A 20,302-nucleotide genomic window follows, 5' to 3' on the forward strand; every position below is an offset into this window, starting at 1 on the left:
ACTTAATAAATATTTGTTGATTGATTGAAGAGGGGAGGGGAAAGTCTCAATAAAAGCCTATTTCCCTGGCACATAAAAAAGGTTCCTAAAAGGAAAAAAAATGAATAAACTGCAAGAAAAAAGTGTGGGTGAGTGTGTGTATATGTTTGTATCTGATTAGAAAATATATAGGAAGAAATGAAAACAAGTAGTACTGGATGAAAGGTAGGCTTATGGATTTCCATAGATTATATAAAAATAAGAAACCTCAAAAAGACTCCAAAGAGAAGTAAAACTTAAAAAAAAAAAAGGAAATCTTGAATTAATTTATGTCAAAACTAATTCAAATATAACAAACTAGGCACAGTAGAAAAAAACCATCATTTTATGCATGTAATAGATTTCAAATAATCATACTTAGTATTTTATATCATGCAAATATGCAAAATCAAGCAGCTCTTATTCTACTTAGCCATCTTCAGATTTCTGCTGCAATAATAGGGGCTATAGTGTATCTCTACTCAATCCTTTTATTAACACCAGCATTTAAGCAGTTAGGCTGTATAGATAAAGCATATCTTTTTTCTTATGTATGTATTCTTTGGAATTGACTTAGAAAATGAATTTGAATAATTTAATAGTTTTTTCCTTTCCTGAAACCAAAGGCCTAAATTTTAGTGGTCTCTTCCCAATGAAATGAAATTGAGTGGACAGTTTTTTTTTCTTCCAGTGAGTTGCCTTCAGGAGAGAATATATTCATAAGTAGTTTTGAAGCAAAACCCTATAATTAAAATGACTTATTCAACTAAAGAATCATTGATTTTTATCAAATAATGATTTCATAACCATACAGTAGCTGTGTAATACTTAGAAAAATATTTTTTTCACATGATTTGTACTTTTAGAGAAACTGAAATGAATTTTCAACCAATGAGCAAAAACGGATTTGCTGTTAGTTGACTATTTAGAAATAGAGAGGAGGTGAGTTATACAATACTGAAAATGGCAACATATTTATATGGAGATCATTATGTTAATCCAGATTTCCTTAGTGATCAATATTTTCAAAAGGAATACCCTATTCTGAGAATTTTTTCACTTGAAAGACACCTTAAAGGAATTCTAGTATTGATATTTCACTATTCTAGAACTACCTTTTACAATAGCATCCTTTTAAAAGTTCATCCCTCTGCTTGACCCAATTCAATGGATGTTCAATGTAATGTTTCCCTGTTGCCTCCATAAAGACTTGTTTTAGCTGCTAATTTGTTCATTCATTCCTAATTTTCCCTATTTTTAATATTTTCTTAATCTTTGATTATTTATAGCTCACTGTTCACTAATAACCTTTCCCTTCTTCTTGTCTTTAAGTTTACAACTACGTTAAAACTCCTGGATGAAGTAGTGAGCAAGAAGTAAAATAGAGGCCTTTGTTCCAGAAGAAAAGTTTCAGGAACTGGTTATTATTGTGGAGTTTAGCAAAGGGAAAATAGTAATGTGTCAGGCATTATGGATCAAGAAACTTGAGGTGCATTCAAAATACTGTTTCACAATATAGATTCTTATTCTTTAAGGGCAAAAGTGCTATGGAGAATTTAAATAATTTTACTATGAATGAAGGGGAAATGAGATAGTTAGATGTATTTATTGATAGAGTTGTACGATGACCTGCTTCATAACTGATGTAGAATAATCTACTTATTTGATGATTTTTAAAGCATAGAATAGTTGATTATGGATTTTTCAAAATAAAACACTGAAACTAAAAGATCAACTAACAAAATATGAAAGCCTTTTTATTCTTTACACTCTTTTTTCCCGTGTCTGATGACTCCTCTCTTTGCTTAATAATTTACTCTCTTCCTTTATCTACATATGTTCTTCTTGTTGGTGAGAAAGGAAAGAATGGCAGTGTATATACCTGTCTATCTAAGGATGCCCCTCCCCGCTTTCCTTTTTTTAATTTTATCTAATTTCTTCCTCTCCTGTATTAAATTAGGACAAAAATTTTTACAGGCTATGATATGCTATTAAAATGCATGTGATAGATGTTTTCATGGGCTTACATTAGGCTTCCTAAATATTGTTTACATTTGTATAAGCATGCCATTTAGTTCTCAAGATTTCATGCACAAAGACATAGGATCTTTAAGAATATGGAACTTCAGACGAAACAACATTCTGAGAACTCCTATAGGGTAAGTCTTCTCTATATTCTTTTTCCCCTGTGCAAACTAATTTAAAATATCAAGAAATATTGACTCTATAAAGAAAACTGAGACATTCTGATTGTGAATATGGTAATTTTGGTAAAACATTTCATTTGGATAATGTAGATTTCATCTGCCTCTTGTTATTTTAAAATGCAGAAGGCATCCTATAAAAAAAAAGAGTATAAATTTTTCTTAGTGTTCTTTATCCTGTTAGAAACTTAAGAGTTGTCAAATGATTTTCATCTCTACACAAAATAGCTTATGGAATAAACTCTTGATTTAATAACAATTAAAATATATTATTTCAAATATATATCATTTGATCCTCATGATAGCTTTGTAAGTGAAATTCTATTGGAATTATCATTATTCCAGTCTTATAGATTAGGAAACTGAGGCTAATAGAGATTAAATGACTACCTATGGTCAAAGAAGTGCTCTGATAGTTAACAAACATTTGTTAATTGCCCACTATGCCAGGCATTGTGCAAAGAGGGTAGGTGTCCAGCACAGGGGAATTATGGAGAAGTCCATAGGAGTGCAGAAGAGAGTGGAAAAAGAAAAAATGACTAGCCTGGGTCCCAGGGGCAGAGAATATTGATATGTGAGTTAACAGGCTGAATTAATTCTACTCAATGAAGCTACTCCTGGGGCATAATGGAGGTATCTAGAAGAAGGCAGCTTGGTGCTAGAAGCAAGATTTATTTTCAAACTCCAAATCCAATTTTCTACCCTAACATGCTATCACTCCAGTAATAAAGTATATTTCATGCCAGTATTTTAATAATTATTTTTGTTGCAGATTTTAAAAATAATTTTTATAAATTTTGTTTAATGATTCAGAATGGTTTTTAATATACTTCTTTTTCCTCTGTATAAGTGTAATTGATACAGGATTATACTAATCTAATTATGTAGTTAAGTAATAATTTTATCCTACAATTTCTTAGTTTTTAAAAAAAATTACATTATTGTGCCTGGTTGCGGTGTAGTAGATAGGGCATTGACCTTTGGAGTAGGGAAGACCTGGATTCAAATCCCACTGTACATTTGCTATACAATACTGAAAAAGTCACTTTAAACTCTCTTTGCCTCACTTTCCTCATTTGTTAAAACAAGGAGTTGAATTAGAGGGATCTCTAAGGTCCCTTTCATCTCGAAATCTATGAGCCTGTAATTGAAATTGTTATAATGGCAAATCCAAAAGGGCTAAAAAGTAAACATTAATAGTTTTAATGGTATTCTAAAAAGACAAAATCCTGGCACCTTATAACTTCAAATACTTGAATGAGATTTTAATAAACACTTTAATATCTTCCTTAGAAAATAGCTTTAATTGGGCCTAATGAGAAAAGAATAAACTATAGTGTTCCTATTTATAAGAACTGATTCATGAGCTCTTTAGACTCTTTATCTAGTAGAGTCGTTTAGTCTTTTGTATAGCACAGAAATTAAAATCCAGATGTCCGGACTACCTTCTACCTTCATGAAACCTGGAATGTTTGGGACTCGTGTTTCTGAACTTGCCAAGATATTTGTAGATAAGCGACCTGATTCTAATACTGTTGCCTTTTCCCTAAATTTTCAATCTACAAAGAACATTAGAAAGTGGAAAATCTTAAAGGAAAGTACGTTCTAGGTGAAATTAAAAAGGATTCATTTTAACTTCTGTCCTCCAGTTGGTTAGTATTCTGTATGGCTTACCTTCCAGTGCATACTTCAAAAATGTTTTGTTCACCTGCAATGAAATTATTTTCTCTGGTGATACTACTTAGTACCTTACTTTTCCACATTTTAAGTCCAATAATAATAGTATAATATTTTTCATTTTTGTCTCTAATATTTTAAGTGGTTCATTGTAATAATATTCCAAGGTTACTATTTATAGTTATGGCATATACCTATTTCCATTTTACATATGAGACCACTAAGTTCTAGCAGATTGTTGGATAAATAATTTGTCCCATCTCATAAAACCATATGCCAGAAATTAGACTAGGATAAGAGCCACTAAAATTTTATTGGAGAAGCTGGGAAGATTCCGAAATTATCATTTGGAGGCATATAAGCTTCAGTAGAACAACCAATCTTTAAAAATAATTTGTGCCATAGTTAATTGTTCAGTAGTTGTATTTTTAAATATTGCCTTTATAGCTAAGAACATAGTATGACTTGAAGGACAATATTGTTAGCATATATAGTCATTTAATTAATAAGCATTTTTAAGTCCTCACCAAATTGCCAAAAGTATCCTTGGCACTGGGAATAAATACTAAAATTGAAAATGAATAGGCCCTGTTCTGAAGGAATGCATGTGTTCTTTGATGGGGAGAGGGGAGAACATCAACAGAGATATGTAAACATAAACTAATATACAAAATAAAATTTCTGGAGGAGGAACATTAGCATCTTGAGTGAAGAGTTAATCAAGACAAATAGATCCAAGAGATGGCACTTTAACTGAGCATTAAAAGTTACTAGAATATGAAGGACAGAAATGAGGAAGGAAAGCATAGGGAACATCCTAGGCATAGGCATGTAAGGAGATACAATGCCATGTATGAAGAATAGAAAGTACCAGTTAAACTGGAAAATAATCTGAAGGAAAGTAATGTACAGTAAACCAGGAAAAAAATAACTATAACCACATTGTGACAGGTTTTCTTTGCCAAACAGAAGAGTTTTTATTTTATTTTGGAGTAAGTTGGGAGCTATTTACTAAAATTACTTGAGCAGGGGAGTGACATGGTCAAACCTGTGCTAGAGTTACCAAAATATATTGCTTCAGAATAAAAACAGCACCAACTTCTCTCCTATACTTGTCTGTTTCTGTGCTGATCTCATATTATTTCTTGATTTCTGAATTTCTTTTCTGTTACTCTTATTTTCTGTGTTTCTATTTCCCCAATATATTATAGAGGTAACACTATCCTGCCAGACTAACCATGGAGTCAACATGCACTCCTTGTTAGCTCTCGCTCTCAACCTCCTCCCCCACTTCCCCAGGATCCAATCTGTTGCCAAAGCCTGTTGATTTCACCCTCGCAGCATGTCTTGAATATGCCCCATTCTCTCCTAACACTGTTGCCACCCTGGTGCAGGGCGTTATCATGTCAAGCCTGAATTATTTCAATAGTCTACCACCTTCGGGTCTCCCTTCCCTCCCCCCAACCCATCTTCTATTCAGCTACTAAAGTGATTTTCCTAAAACTTAGAATCAACCACCCTCTCTTCCCCCTCAGATTGTAATAGCTCATCTCCAGGATCAAATGCAAAATGCCATCTTTGGCTCCCTTCTACCTTTTCAGACTTTTTATACATTAATTCATACTAGATGCTCTTCATTCTAGTGACATTGGCCTCCTTCATTTTCCATGAAAAAGACATTTGTATTTCTTCAATTCTGAACATTTTCTCTTGCTGCCTTTCATGCCTGGAATGCTCTCCCATCTCATCTCTGCCTAAATGGCTTCCTTTAAGTTGCAACTAAAATTCCTTATTTTAAAACAAGGCTTTCTTGACATTTCTTTAATTCTAGTGTCTTTTATTAGTTATTTTCTATTTATCCTGAGTATAGTTTGTTTGTATGTGTTTGTTTTCATATTTTCTCCTCTGCCATTAGATTGTGAGCCTCTCAAAAACATGTACTATCTTCTGCCTCTTTTTGTATTCCCAGTGCTTATCATAGTGCCTGGCATATATGGGTGTTTAATAAATGCTTATTGATTCAGTTCTACACAGTAGTAAAGCCTAAATTTTCACCTACTACCTCTCCGTACATGTCAAAAAACTAAGTGCATATTTCAATTCAATGATAATTCAACCACCTTCTTTCATCCAGCTATTTTGATTCTCTTTACACTAGATGAATATAGCCTATAAAGAATCTGAATTCCTATTAATAGGAGAATAAAATGAAATCACAACAACCTTTTTACATAAAATATTCTATTTTCACAAAAATTATTTTAAAAAAAGAGCTATTGACCACTGAAGCTGAGAATAATGTTATCCAGTGGAATAGAAAGATTTTTTTGTGGTATTGAAATGTTTATAGCCTTTTATATCTGAGAGAATTTAAATTGGATGTAAGGAAAACTGCCCTGTCTTATATGTGTCTAATATTTTAGCAATTTTTCCAAGTTATCATTGCCTATTCATTGTACTGGAAGAGAAGTGGGATGTATGTGCTAGTATAGTGACTCTTATCATTTAAATTCTGCACCTATGCCTAAGAAGAAACATTTGGGGAAGAAGTCTAGACTATCTAGATACATTTGAACAGATTGTCCCAGAATGGTGATGGGAAATAAGGAAGAATAATTGGAGATACTGTAGATAGTGAAGGCAGCAGTCAAAGGCTGATGTGCCAGACTGGATAGCCTGATATGTCATTCTTTGATAAGCATGCTAGTAACTTCCAGGCTCAGCTATGCTCTGATATAGAATAGCTATTCTACAGACCCATATTAAATGTTTATTCTCCACTTTTTTAACTAGTAGAAAACTTTTTGTTTTCTTTCTGCCCTAACTCAGTGCATCATTTATAAAAATGAAATATAGTCAATGGATATTTTCCAAAAAAATACTCATGAATTTCCTAGCGTAAATAGAACTTATTTAATACTATTTTAAATTTAGATCTCTTCTTTTTATTATAATGTTTATGTGGATTATTTCTTTTACAAAATTGAATTAAAAGATTTTAAAGCAGTTTTATCTTTTAAATTCAACAAACATTTTTAAGCTATTGAGTACAAAAAGTCACCTCGAATCCTTTATGTAGTTCTGTTGAATTCATTTTCTGTCACTCTTGAAGTTTCTTAAATATTTCATAAAAATTGTTGTATTTAATCATAAAGATATACACTGGGATGTTGTAACTTTGGTGTTACTAGAAGGAATTTTTTTCTTCTAAAAATATAGAATATTAGCACTATATTGCAAGTCATTCTTAGGTTGATATATCTAAATTAGCTTTAGATATTTTTATATAGCTTTTAAGCATTAGAGCTATAAAAAATGTATTAATGAAAATAGAATTTTTTTTCCTGTGTGTATGTGTTCACATCACACACCCAGGACATGTGTAAATCCACAAAGAATGAAAAGACAAGGAAAGATTGTAAACTGTACTGATAGAGGTAATTCCTATGTTGATGAGATAACAAACTTTGAAAAATTTTGAGTATTTAACATCGTGCAAACAAACATTCCATAGTGTTTTGTTTGACATCATTCTTATTATTTGGTGAAATAGTGTGACAGAGCGGAGGGCATTATGCTTGGAACAACGAAAATCTAAGCTCAGTCCTGCCTCCAACATTAAGAGGTTGTCTGACTTATAGCAAATGCCTTTATCTTTTTGTACCTGTTTCCTTATCTCTAAAATGGAATTGGGCTTATTCACTTATAAGGTTCCATAGAATTTAAGATCTATGATCCTATTCTTTGGTTATCTTCTACAAATGGGGCACCTAGTTTGTATTTTTAATTTTATACTGAATTAGTAAGAAGTTAAAATGAAAACAAAAGTAAGAAAAAAATTTAGTCCCTTTCTCTATTGGCAATGGACAAGTTGGTCAGATTTCTTAATCGAACTTCACAAAAGTTTATTCCTTTCTTTTTGAGAGTAAATTGCCATGTTGTCCTAAACTGCTTCCTTTATGTAGGATCATAGAGTTAAAGTAGCTGGGATGGACCATAGAGATGTGGTTTCTCTTTCTGTAATTTACAAGAGATAAGATTGAGATCCAGAGGGATAAAATCCCTTGCCCAAGGGGATTACTGCTAGGGCTAAGCCAGGGTTTGGACCAGTTCCTTTTCTGGGCTCTTTCCAATATATCCTTGCTGTCTCTAGATGAACATATACTTTAAAATTTTTTGGAGACATGCTGTTGTTGACTATTTCCTGAATGCCATAGATCAGTTAGACATTTAATTCAAACTATTATATTATCTCTTTTGCCAGAATACAGACAAGAGTGAGGAGACAAGGGAATTATAGGAACTGTATTTATCAGTAAATAAGTCTGAAATTTTATAGCAGTATTGAAAATGTGTCCATTCCCATAAAACTTTAATGAAATACTTTGACAATTCAAACAAAACTATCTAAAAGAAGTACTGAAGAATAATATAAAAGATTACCTTTCAAGGGAAAGTTTTCCACTAAATCAGAGATAGCAGAGAAGTTAAGAAAAAATGAGAATAGGGAAAAGCCCCTTTAGTACTTCTGAAGCTGTACTAAAAGGGCAATTATAATTTCCATGAAGCGAGAATGTCACAAAACTAATTGGAAAAGATTAGACAATCAAATAATCTAAAGTATAAGTACCATGTCTAAATGGCATACTCAAAGAAGTTAAAGAAGAATGAATAAATGAAATGAGAGATATCCTAGGGTGCTAACTATTCTCTGCTATATCAGTTACATCTTTTTAAATGAACTCAAGAAGCTGAAGTTGAGTGAGTTGATAAGACCTAAAAGTGTTTTAGATGATGATCAGAGAAAGAAATCCCACAATACGGAATTGATAGAGCTATAAAATGAGGAGGAAAAATTTTAAGAAGGAGCAAAGGTTGATGAGTGGTGATGAAACAAATGAGTGAGAAAATAATAGGAAGACTGGTTTAGGAAAGAATAGGAGAACACTCAAAGTACTTATATTAGTACAATACCTCATAGTAGCTGGCAGAATAAATGCTTGTTGACTGAAAAAATTAAACCTGGAGAAAATGTAATATTAGAAATCACTGTAGTTTTTTCATTCCCTATATAGTGAGAGAGTGTAATGTTTAATAGAACTTGTGTTCATTTTAGCTACTCAGTTTCAATATGGAATTGATAGGCAAAATGATTTTAATAAGATTTATTTCTATTATTTTAAAAACATGATGGTAAGGATGATTTGTACTGATACACAAAATGAAAAGACTATTTTGTTCCCTAAACTATAGTTAGCTACATTATTCCAAATGTGAGTGAGAAAAAGATGACAAGAAGAAAGTAAACATCACTGTTAGCAGTATGAAGTAGTATAATAATAAAGGCACTTCTTAATTATAATGTATTGTGACTAAAATACAAAAAAAACAACCATTGAATTCTACAAAGTTTCCTTGAGATAATTTTCTGCTTAGAAATAGTGATTAGTATGATTTTCTTTTGTGTAGAAAATGGTTTGTGCTTGTGAATTTAAAAGGTTGCACTTAATTTTTTACCAGAAAATTTAGGTACGTACTCGAACCAACATAAACAGAAGCTTCTTCATTTATCCCCAGTCGGTTTCATTTAAGCATGAGAAAATATCACGCACTGTTTGGCGTGGTCAGCTGTAAGTGATGCAGCCATCATGCTTAAGTAGATTTTTGTAAAAGACTTGTGTGTGTTTCGTAAAATACGCTTTATTTTAAAATTAGGGCTTCCTGTTGCAGCTGTTCCAGGAGCTCTGAGTCCTTTGGCTATTCCAAATGCTGCTGCAGCAGCTGCTGCAGCTGCTGCTGGCCGAGTGGGTATGCCTGGAGTCTCAGCTGGTGGCAACACAGTCCTGTTGGTTAGCAATTTAAATGAAGAGGTTAGTGAAACCATTTACTAGCTTTCATTCTTTAACTCCATTTCATTTGTGAAAGTTTTTCATATTTTTTTTTTACATTTTTCCTTATATACATGTTAGTCAACGTATTTTCCATTTATGTCTTCTTCTGAATAAAATTAAAGTACTTAAGAAAATACTTTCTTTTCCTAGACAGTCATTTTATATATTTCTTTATATGTAGCTACCTATTTTTCCTAAGAAAAATATGGTAACATGCTATAGTTTGGCTTTTTTATTTTATGTTTTATGTTCTCAAAGGCAAATGTGATCTAATTTGCATATTTAACTCTAAAACAGTTTTGCTCGTCTTTTCTGATAATTTGCTTGTTCATTTCATGCTTACATGTCATTGCATTTTTAAAATCTTATTTTATGTGAACTACTCTAATACATTTTTCTTTGAAGGTTCTCCCAAAGATCTTGACGAGGCACTCTTCCAGTCTTTCTTAGTAATTTTTTCTTTGCAGTTTTTAGTCATTGTCTTCTTTAAAAAAAAAAAAAAAAAAAACTCTTCACCTTTAGAATTTTTTCTTTCTTGTTAAATCTGAAATCTAAGGGTGGGTTTTTTCCTTTATTTCTACATTTTATGTCTTGTATATTTTATTTTGATTGCTGTGAACGCTGGTATGAAATGTGGGAAGCTTAATATATCAATTTATGATGTCATTTGAATATTTGTTTCATTTCAATTGGCCTCTGTTAATGTGAACATTAAGCTTATTTTATCATTTGATATTATTTTGTCATCCAGTTTTGCATGCTAAAATGTTTGAATCAGAGTGCCTTTAAAAAACAAACAAAAAAAAACGTTTTGCCTGCATTTCATAACCAGCCATGCTTATGCAGTTGAAGTTCAAAGTTTAAGATTCCTATTGCATGCCTTCTCCTCCCCCCTCCCCCCATGTTGAGATGAAATGCTGTAATTTACTCTTTGATATGGATGTACTTTACCCATATTTGTCTTGGGTGACTACATTTTACTCAGTTTTTCTTGTACAGTACATAAACCAACCATTTTCTGACCAAATTCCTGCATTTCCTATGTACTGACCTATATTTTATTTTTTTTGTTCCCCAATTCCTTATTTTTCTTCTGCATTGCTGTTTCCCTTCCCCATTTCATCCTTTTCCCTGTGTGTTCACCTTCCCTTTCCTTGTCTTTTCCCAAATGCCCATTCCCTTCCCTGTCTTATCCTTTATTTTCCTTGTCCTTGTCTTCATTCCCTGTCTCCATTCCCTATGTTCATGCTTCTGTGCTTGAACAAATGTTCCTCGGACCAACTTGCCCCAATTAACCGCCTTGAACCATGATCCATGACCACCTCACCATTCTGCGGGAACCACCCTTCGTTATGGATGATCTGTTCATCTCCGCTCTTCCTCGACTCTTCTCTCTTCTTGTCTTACGCTGCTTGCTCTTCTCTCCTTCTAAAGATGGTTACGCCCCAAAGTCTGTTTACCCTCTTCGGTATGTTATTGTTAGCACTATACTTTTATTATTGATTTGATTTTTGTTTCACCTTAATTCTTATTTGTAGCTAGCACTTTGGCTTAAAGTTGAATAGTAAATCTTTTGCTATTTTTCTTTTGCTGTTTAAAAACTCTCCATAGACACAAAATTTGTTTTAATGCATGCTAATTTATTTTGCATGGTCTTTAATTTAATATCATTCACATAGCTTTGAGGGTTTATCAAAAATTTATTCTTTTCAAAATTCACTGTTCAAAATCTTGATCTTCTTTACTCATTGGTATGAATGTTAAAATTGAGTGAGTGATCTTGTTGATGTCTGAATGTTTCATTGATATGTCAGAAATATGCTACTTAGTTGACTTGCACTTAAAATTAATTTCATTTTTGGATTACCTCTCTGACTTCGAAAAGGTGTTTATGGGGATGTACAACGTGTGAAGATTTTATACAATAAGAAAGACAGTGCACTTATACAGATGGCTGATGGAAACCAATCACAACTTGGTAAGACTAGATTACGTGTTTGTACTCTGAATCTTCAGTTACAGATTTTAAAATAACATTTCTATATATAATAAATTCTTTTTAGTCCATTTTAAAGTTATTTTGTTTGTACGCCATTTCTGGAAGAAAATAAAATGAAACTTTCCCTATTTTGCACGTTAAGTACTGAATATTTGTATTTAATGCAAATATTTGTAACTCATTTTCCATTGACTACTATAATTATTTCATAGATGCTTTCTTTGTCCAAGATGAAACAGAAAAATCTTTCTTAAGCATATCCAATCATTTCTAATAACAATGTCTTTGGTTAATTTATACTCTATATTTAATTTTCTCCTTTATTATTACAGTTTCTTCTTTTTTTTTAAAGCTATTGCTGTGGAAACCCTGTCATGATGTCTCACCACCTTATGTTTAAAGGTTTTTTTGGTTTGTTGTCCCCCCACCCAGTAACTTAACCTCATACTAACTTATTCTCTCCTTAGGAATCATCATGGCATCACTCTCTAGTATAGGTGCAGACTCAGCTGGTTTTTGCTTTCTGTCTTCAAGCTAAATATCCCCACACCAACACTAAGGTGCTCTTTAGATTTAATTTATATTTTTCCCCACTTGATTTCTCTCTGTAGCCTCACAGTTAGGTGTCTAATTCTGAAGAAAAGAAGAAGCCTTGAATTATCATCCTTTTTCATGTATCTTCCTCAGAGAGAGACCTGGGGAGAAGGGCTGGGCTAATGACTGCTGTCTTCTAGGAAAGATTAGGCTTTTTCTGAACCAGCAAAGGAGAGATGGGTGGAAGTTACAAAGAAACAAATTAAGGCCTGATGTGAGGAAAAATTTTAATAACAGAACTATTTAAAAGTGGAATGAGTAGCCTTGGGAGGGAATAGGTTTCCTTCTCCAGAGCTTTTCAAGCAGAGATTAAATATCATTTGTCAGGTATGTAATAAAGGATATTCAGTTATGTATTGGACTAGATGGGAAGAGGGAAAAGGAACAAGCACCTACTACTATGTGTCACACACTAGACAAAGTCTTGCAAAAATCTCTTTTAATGACTTCCAGTGTTCCTTCCAATTCTGAAATTCTGCTATGTAGAAAACACTGAAGAAAAACAGTACAAAAAGGAATGTTGATTCTTGGTATCGAGATAGAAGCACTCCACTGTCCCCTTGTTATTTTCCCTGGCCTTGAGTAAAGTTTGTTTTGGCTATCATGTTTTATTTATTTAACAGTAAGATTATAAAGGATATTCCAAAACTATTAGTGTAGTTTTAAATTTCTATAGCCTTTAAAAATAAAGACTTTTGGAACACTGTATTTAATGAGCATATATCGTCACATTTGGAGAATTAATTATAATAATATTTTCTAATGTCATATTACTTGAAATATGAAAAACTATTGCATAGTGTTTAAAGAGCATACCTGAAAGCCAGAAAGACCAGGACCTGGTTCAAGGCCTACTTGAGTCATATTCTAAGTGACCTTGAGTAAGACAACTAATCTCTGTTGTGTAAGTGAAGAATAAAAGGTTGCAAAGCAGGTGCTTATCTCCAATAGAAGGAGTGCTCACCTAGAGTTTCTTATCCATTTGAAATCACAAGTTCATTTTAATCATGTTTGAAACAAGTGCTTCTTATATTATACCCAATATCACAAACTAACTACTATGAAATCCTTTCCTAATCTCATTTTTTATTCTATTTTTCCTTTAGCTTTAAATTACCTAGTATGCATTATTAGTCTCCTGGTTGTATGCTGGGAAAGCATTTGGAATTTCTTTTAAAGTCTGTTCACTCTGATTGATGCTGTGGAGAATTATGCAATCATAATTTAAAATAATTCTTTTAAACACATCTTTGGAAATAAGTAATTCATTTATCCCCAAGGCCTAGAGGCTTGAGGCGAGGTGGGCAGGTGAAACTGAAACAATGGACAATGTTACTGTTGTCTTTTAGAGTTCACTGTGCTGTGCAAAATATATTGGTTATATTTTTTTGTTCTTATTTGCCTTGGTGTTCATGGGAGAATTCAGTTGATTTCCTGTAGGCAGATGATTTTTGTGCTACTTTGGTAACATAGAAAAAATAAATGTCAGTTAAAATAGTGAATGAAGGAAGAAGTAGTACATGAGTACATGTTATTTAGAGGATAGAGAAAGGAACAAATATTTATTAAGTGTCTATTATGTCCCAGGCATGATGCTAAGTGCTTTATATCTATTATCTTTACTATTTGCAAATCTTTAGAAAAATGATATAAATTTTAGACACTAAAATGTACAGATATTAACATTTTTAAAAAACTGAATTAATAATGGCCATAAAAAAACCTTGGGCAAGTCACTTGACCCCTATCGCCCACCCTTACCACTCCTGGGCCAAGGACAGTCCCTAGCCTGGATGAAAAAGGAGGAGGGTTGGGCATGGGGCTAGCAACCCCACCCTGTAAAAAACTCCATCTGCTAAAGAAACTGCAACCTAAAGTAGGGGCAGCTAGGCTAGCTCAGTGGATTAAGAGCCAGGCCTAGAGACGAAAGGTCCTAGGTTCAAATCCGGGCTCAGACACTTCCCAGCTGGGTGACCCAGAGCGACCCATTGCCTACTGGTTGTGGCCCTATGCTCCTAGAATGGAGTCCCAGGATAAAAAAAAAATTAAAAAAAATTAAAAAAAAAATTAAAAAACCATTCATCTTCAAAAATAGTTGTTCTTTTTCCAAATTTCTCATTATTCGGATCCTGAAAGATACCACAAAATTTATGTGACTATCACAGTCAGTTTTTTTGTTACTTTTGCTTTTTTTAAAACTTCTACTTTTTATATTTTGGTTAAGTATTCACAAAAATATGAACTGTTTTCACATCCTTATTAAGTTAGAATCTTCTTTTTAACTTAGCTACTATATATAGCTATATCTATCTACCAACTTGTACATCTTGAATTACTGAGTTATGTTAAAATGTATGTAGACTGTATTTACTAGGTATATTTTCCTTTGCATGACATTGTCAGTAAACCAGAACGTTATATATAGCATTTTAAAAAAATATGCCTTTTTGAGTAATCTTCAAATGTACAGCCTACTTTTAATCATTTAGAACATGAATATCCAATTTCATATTATCTGGGCTTCTTTTATCTCTTCTGCTATTTGTTCTTTTCACTGAACATTAATACTCATTGGAGAGTGTGCAGAGAAAATGGAAGGAAGTAAAATTGACTAATAGCAATCCAGCAAGTGAATAGGATTGATCAGTCAGTTGTTTTGTTTGTGAATGTACATGTTATAAGTGTTTTTTATTTCCCTGCTGCACAGTTTTTTTCTTGCTGTTACTATTAATTATCCCATAGCTTTTTTTCCCCCCTTAGAGCTCTCTGAAACTTTAGATTTTATTTCTTCATCCTCAATTTAGTTTCTACATTCTGAAGAAGTATCTCTCTCCTTTCCTGTTGTTTCAAAACTCAACCCTTATAAAGTGTTCTTTCTCAAGCTTATATATGTGATCTTGCCAATTTGGATGTTTTCTCCGTGATACAGATTACAACCCAGCCATGTCTGCCCATCCTGTGTCTCTTGTCAGTGACCTTCCGTAAGTTTGCTTCGGGGGTCAACTAAATATTTTAAGGTTCTTCCTTACTTCCTCTTAAACCATATAAAAAAGGTCATTGGAGCATTCAAGCCCCTGTTATACCTTACTTTTACTATTTTCCTTTTTGTTTATGCACTTGTCTAAACCTGAAGACAAATAATTTGAATATATTTTTATTTGCCTCTAAGAAGAACTGGAATAAATAAAACTAGTCATTTAAAATATTTAATAATTCATGGTTTGGTTTTATAAGAATTTTAAAAGAATTTTAACCTCATTACTATGGATAATTGAAAGTTGTCTACTGTCATTTAGAATGCATTATAGGATTTCATGATGGAGTTCAATCAGGTACAAGTTACTGAAATGTTCTACACCTGAAATAGAGAACTTTTACTTGTGGGCACATTTCTACATAGATGCTTGGGGGAGGAGATTTTTGTTTTTGCAAATTAGAATAGTTATAGAGGACCAGAAAAATTAGTTGCCCATATCTTTTCAGAAAAGAATTATTTATATTTCTATCACACTATACTTTTCCAAAGCACATTCACGTATAATCTCATTTCATCTTCAGCCCAACCTCATTTAGTAGGCAGGTAAGAAAATTCAAACTAGATTATAAACCCAATCAGATTTTAAATTCCCTTGAGAGCCAAGTACATTGTCCTATATCTTCTCTTTTTCTCCCCATAGTACTGAAGATAGAGTATGTACACGCACACACGCACTGATTAACTTCTTATTTCAGAGAACTAGGAATTATTCTGTGTGAAAATTCCTGTTAGATTGCATGGCCCTCTACACCTTGTGTTAATCTTTGTGAGCTGTCATGATTGGGGAAACAATCATTAACTGATGGTCAATTGGTGACAAGAGCCTTTTTGAACTTTCAGTAGAGGTATAGTCTCTCACTAGACGTAGTCTCCAAAGCCTTTCTGGCCTGGTGCTTGTGGTATCACTCTGCTTGTCGTCATTTTCAAGAGCCCAAGGTTATGCCAAATCTGAAAACTGGGATCCAGCTATAACTTGCCTAAAGTGGCGTGACTTAGCATGAATAAAGGCAAGATTAGAACCCTATGTCTTTTCATTGATGATCTGGTATTCTTCCTATTATATCCTCACGATACCTTTTATCTTCATGTTAATAATTAATTCTATTCTTAGATGTTTACTTTAAAACTTTAATATAATCCAAATATGTGACATCAGGAAACAAAACTACTATTTAAGAGTCATGAGGGTAAGTGATATAAAGTTTTAAAGAGGAGTTAGCTTTTTATTAATGTTTTTTATTTGTATAGAATAAGAAATCAAAACATTCATAAAAATAAATAGCTATGTTTTGGCCTAACTTCAGTATTCTGTATTGATATTTATCCTAAATCATCACTTCAGAAAAAAATGCTAAACTACTAGTGTTTCCCCCTACCTTACTTCAGAGTTCACTGGAATACAATGGATTTCAGAGTTTTTAGTACATGATAGTATTATCATGGTTTACTATAAACCTGAAAAAAGATCTGGTAAATCTTTGGATTAACATATAGTAAATTTGTTATGTGAAATATTTTTTTTATAGAATAAACTTTGAGATAAATATTCTAACACTGTTTATTTACCCTTTGGCACATCATTCTATGTGTGCTTTGGTATGTATTTGTATGTATAAATATGTATACATATGCCTTCTTTCCTTAGCAATGAACCATCTGAATGGACAAAAAATGTATGGGAAAATTATTCGGGTTACCCTCTCCAAGCATCAGACTGTACAACTACCTCGAGAGGGGCTTGATGACCAAGGCCTAACTAAAGATTTTGGTAATTCCCCATTGCATCGCTTTAAGAAGCCTGGCTCTAAAAATTTTCAGAATATATTTCCTCCATCAGCCACTCTTCACCTTTCCAATATTCCGTAAGTATTTCAGTAGGAAAATGTGATGGGCATGTGAATTTATGCCATAAGACAGATGTTCCTAACTCTTCCTCTTTTTCTTTCCACTTTTTCTAGTCCGTCAGTAGCAGAGGAAGATCTACGTACACTTTTTGCTAACACTGGGGGCACTGTGAAAGCATTTAAATTTTTTCAGTAAGCAAGCTTCCTTGTTTTAATTTTTATTATAGAAATACATATTTATTCTGGGTGGTCTATGTTGGTCTCTTATTTTGAATTATTCTCCCTTCTCTCCTAACTGCCTCTCACATATACATTCCCAATCAAGTATTTAGGTTCTTTGCTAATATTTGTCAAATATCTAACTTGGTAATTTTGTTTCAGAAGAGATCACAAGATGGCGCTTCTTCAAATGGCAACAGTGGAAGAGGCTATCCAGGCACTGATTGACCTTCATAATTATAACCTTGGAGAAAATCATCATCTGAGAGTTTCTTTCTCCAAATCAACAATTTAAAAAAAGGAGTTAAAGATTTAGGGTGAATCACATTGTCAGTGTCATCACCTGTTGACTGTTCAGAAAAGTGGGGACCAGAGTTTGACTTTTGGGTTTTTTTCATGCTGTTATCATTCCTTGGTTATAATAAAATGAAATGCATATGTTAAAAGGCAGAGGTATTAACTGCTTTTTTTTTTTTCATCTGTTGTATAGGGAAGCCATTTTATTGTCTGTTGAAAAGATTTCATTTGAATCCCACAATTTTTTTTCCAACTTAGTTGACATACGTGCCTTAAAAAGGAAAAACTAGTATTGCTTGAATGCATTTACTAGGAAAAGAATTGGTTGTCTAGGGCACATTGTTACATGGGAATTAAAATATGTTTAGGCAGGGGTGTGTAAAAAGGTTAAGTTTTTGTTTCTCCTGCTTGGAACTTATTTTTTATTATTGGCTTATCACATTTCTTTCTATTTAATCAGATGAGATACATAACATCGAAATAATAAAACACAGCATTTTATTTTATTTTTTTATTTCTACTGCCTTAGGCTTTCTTCCTTTAAGGTACATTGGCCTTCTGTATCTCATGATTCTGGTCTAGATTCAGTTATGAATGTAGGCATTAGTTAAAATTAACAAGGGTGCAGAGTATTAATTTCTTAAGACAACAAAAGTGATTTCTGTAAGTTTGAGCCCTATGTGGAAAGCGTTGTGGAATCTTAACCTTTTTGTACACACTCTTGTGGGACGTATCATATAAATGTCAGCACTAAGTAATGTCTTGTTTGTGGCTGAATATTTTTCGTAGATGTTTTTGAAGTTGACATGACTTATGTGCATTTAAATATATATTGCCATCTTTAGTTTGTAATTAAGATTTGGAATATGGTTGTGGATTTCTGAGCATGTGCAGACTGGTCTAGCTAGTTCAGGAACTGGTGCATGTATTTTTCAAAGATAAAGAAAGTGTACTGCGAAAATTTGCAGGAAGATTAATTTTGTGGCAGTTTTCTAAAACTGACAACCAGGTGGGACCAAAGTTTATGTGCCTTTAGTCTTAATTTACCTTGCATTGTAATATTCAGTTTTAATAAATCTTCAAACTATTTTGTATTTAGGAATAGATCTGACTTTACTATAAACATGGCTCAGAATCTACAGGTCAAATTAATTTGAACAGTTCTTGTCAATCTGAATTGTTGATTCTGTTTAAATGACCAATACTTTTTGAAATTGATGTACTTAGTTTCAAGATTCATAGATTCTGTTATCTATGTAGACAAAATGGTCATGTATATTTTCTATTAGTTGGGTTTTTACATCTTTAGAAATGTAAAATTCAGTATAGTTTGGAAGCGGCACAATTAAAAATTAATTTTCTAACAAAGTTGGGAGGTTTGACGGTCGTTTAATTTCATTTTATGTGTACTCTGCTTACCTCTGTAGCATGCTCAATAAACACTTCTGTAGCTCTGTATTCACCTTTTCTGTCTTTCTCTGCTGCCTTTTCTCTTTTCTCTTCTTTGTTTTCACTCTACTGTGCTTCTGAATTCATGTTTATTCTCTGCCAGGGTGGGAAAGGAATAATAATATTATATTTCTATGGCTTTATACCATAAATCTAGATGCTGTGAAAATATACCAGCTGTTTTTTTTTTAAACATGAAAGAAAGTAATTGCTTTTCAGGAGGACACATATTAAACATTTCCCACCCTGTTATAATCTACTGCTTTAAAGACATAACTTTTATTGTAGCTTGTTAGTTCTCTCTATCTCTTTTGTTTTTTGTTTTTTGTTTTTTATTTTTATTTTAGTAGATTTATGCACTAATAGATCTTTCAGGTTTGCCATGCTCTCGCTGCAGTTTCATCTTTCATCTTTTGTGTCTGCTAAAGATTTCCTACTAATCATAAAGTACCTTGTGAATATTAAGAAAGTTATTACTAACACTGTAGAAAGCAAATGTGATAGCAGACAGAATACTGAGGGTGGGATGGGTGCATGAAAGTAGAGGAGAGGGTTAAAGAAAAATCATGACTACCACACAGATAATTTATGTGTTTATAAATGCAGGGATTATCATTTTCACTTCCCAAAGACTTTCTGTCAAATGAATAACATGCTCTATACCAAGGTTCAAAACATTTTTCTGTCACTTCTCTTTAAACAGCCAGTTTTATTGATGTTAGATTACAGTGTGACCTCATGTCTGGTCCTTAGGTTTGTTCTGTTACCAATAAATATCTGACAACTGTTTAAAGGTCACCATATAACCAAAGGTTCTGCATTGGGAGAATAAAAATAAATGTATTTAAGGACTATGAAATACATTTAGGTAAGTTACAAATCAAAAGGTAATTCATTCATCTCCCAAAATAAAGTCTATAATAAATGAAATTAATTTGATCAGTTTTGAAATTGAAGGAAGTATATTCAAGTTAGAAATAGTCTATATTTTAACAACAATGCAGTAATATAGGCATTTTAGACATTGCAGTTCTGAACGTATTTTAGATATTTGAGGGTTATTTCTATATTAA

The 20,302-nt window shown here is 32.7% G+C and overlaps 1 protein-coding gene across 5 annotated transcripts in view; it reads left to right on the forward strand.

Annotated features, from left to right (window-relative positions):
• Window positions 1–19,189, forward strand: part of PTBP2 (polypyrimidine tract binding protein 2) — a 143,849-nt gene extending 124,660 nt beyond the window's left edge. For 2 of the 5 annotated variants that reach the window (XM_044672102.1, XM_044672098.1), the window contains 6 exons: window positions 9,615–9,769; window positions 11,225–11,258; window positions 11,676–11,768; window positions 17,066–17,282; window positions 17,379–17,456; window positions 17,646–19,189. In XM_044672102.1, the coding sequence (XP_044528037.1) occupies window positions 9,615–9,769; window positions 11,225–11,258; window positions 11,676–11,768; window positions 17,066–17,282; window positions 17,379–17,456; window positions 17,646–17,778 (710 nt within the window). In that variant the 3' untranslated portion in view covers window positions 17,779–19,189. The remainder of the gene's footprint in view (window positions 1–9,614; window positions 9,770–11,224; window positions 11,259–11,675; window positions 11,769–17,065; window positions 17,283–17,378; window positions 17,457–17,645) is intronic. The other 3 variants (XM_044672099.1, XM_044672100.1, XM_044672101.1) reach the window with 3 other exon arrangements.
• The last annotated feature ends 1,113 nt before the right edge of the window (window positions 19,190–20,302 follow it).

The sequence above is a fragment of the Gracilinanus agilis genome, chromosome 4 (genome assembly GCF_016433145.1).
Source record: "Gracilinanus agilis isolate LMUSP501 chromosome 4, AgileGrace, whole genome shotgun sequence".
Taxonomy (NCBI): Eukaryota; Metazoa; Chordata; class Mammalia; order Didelphimorphia; family Didelphidae; genus Gracilinanus; species Gracilinanus agilis.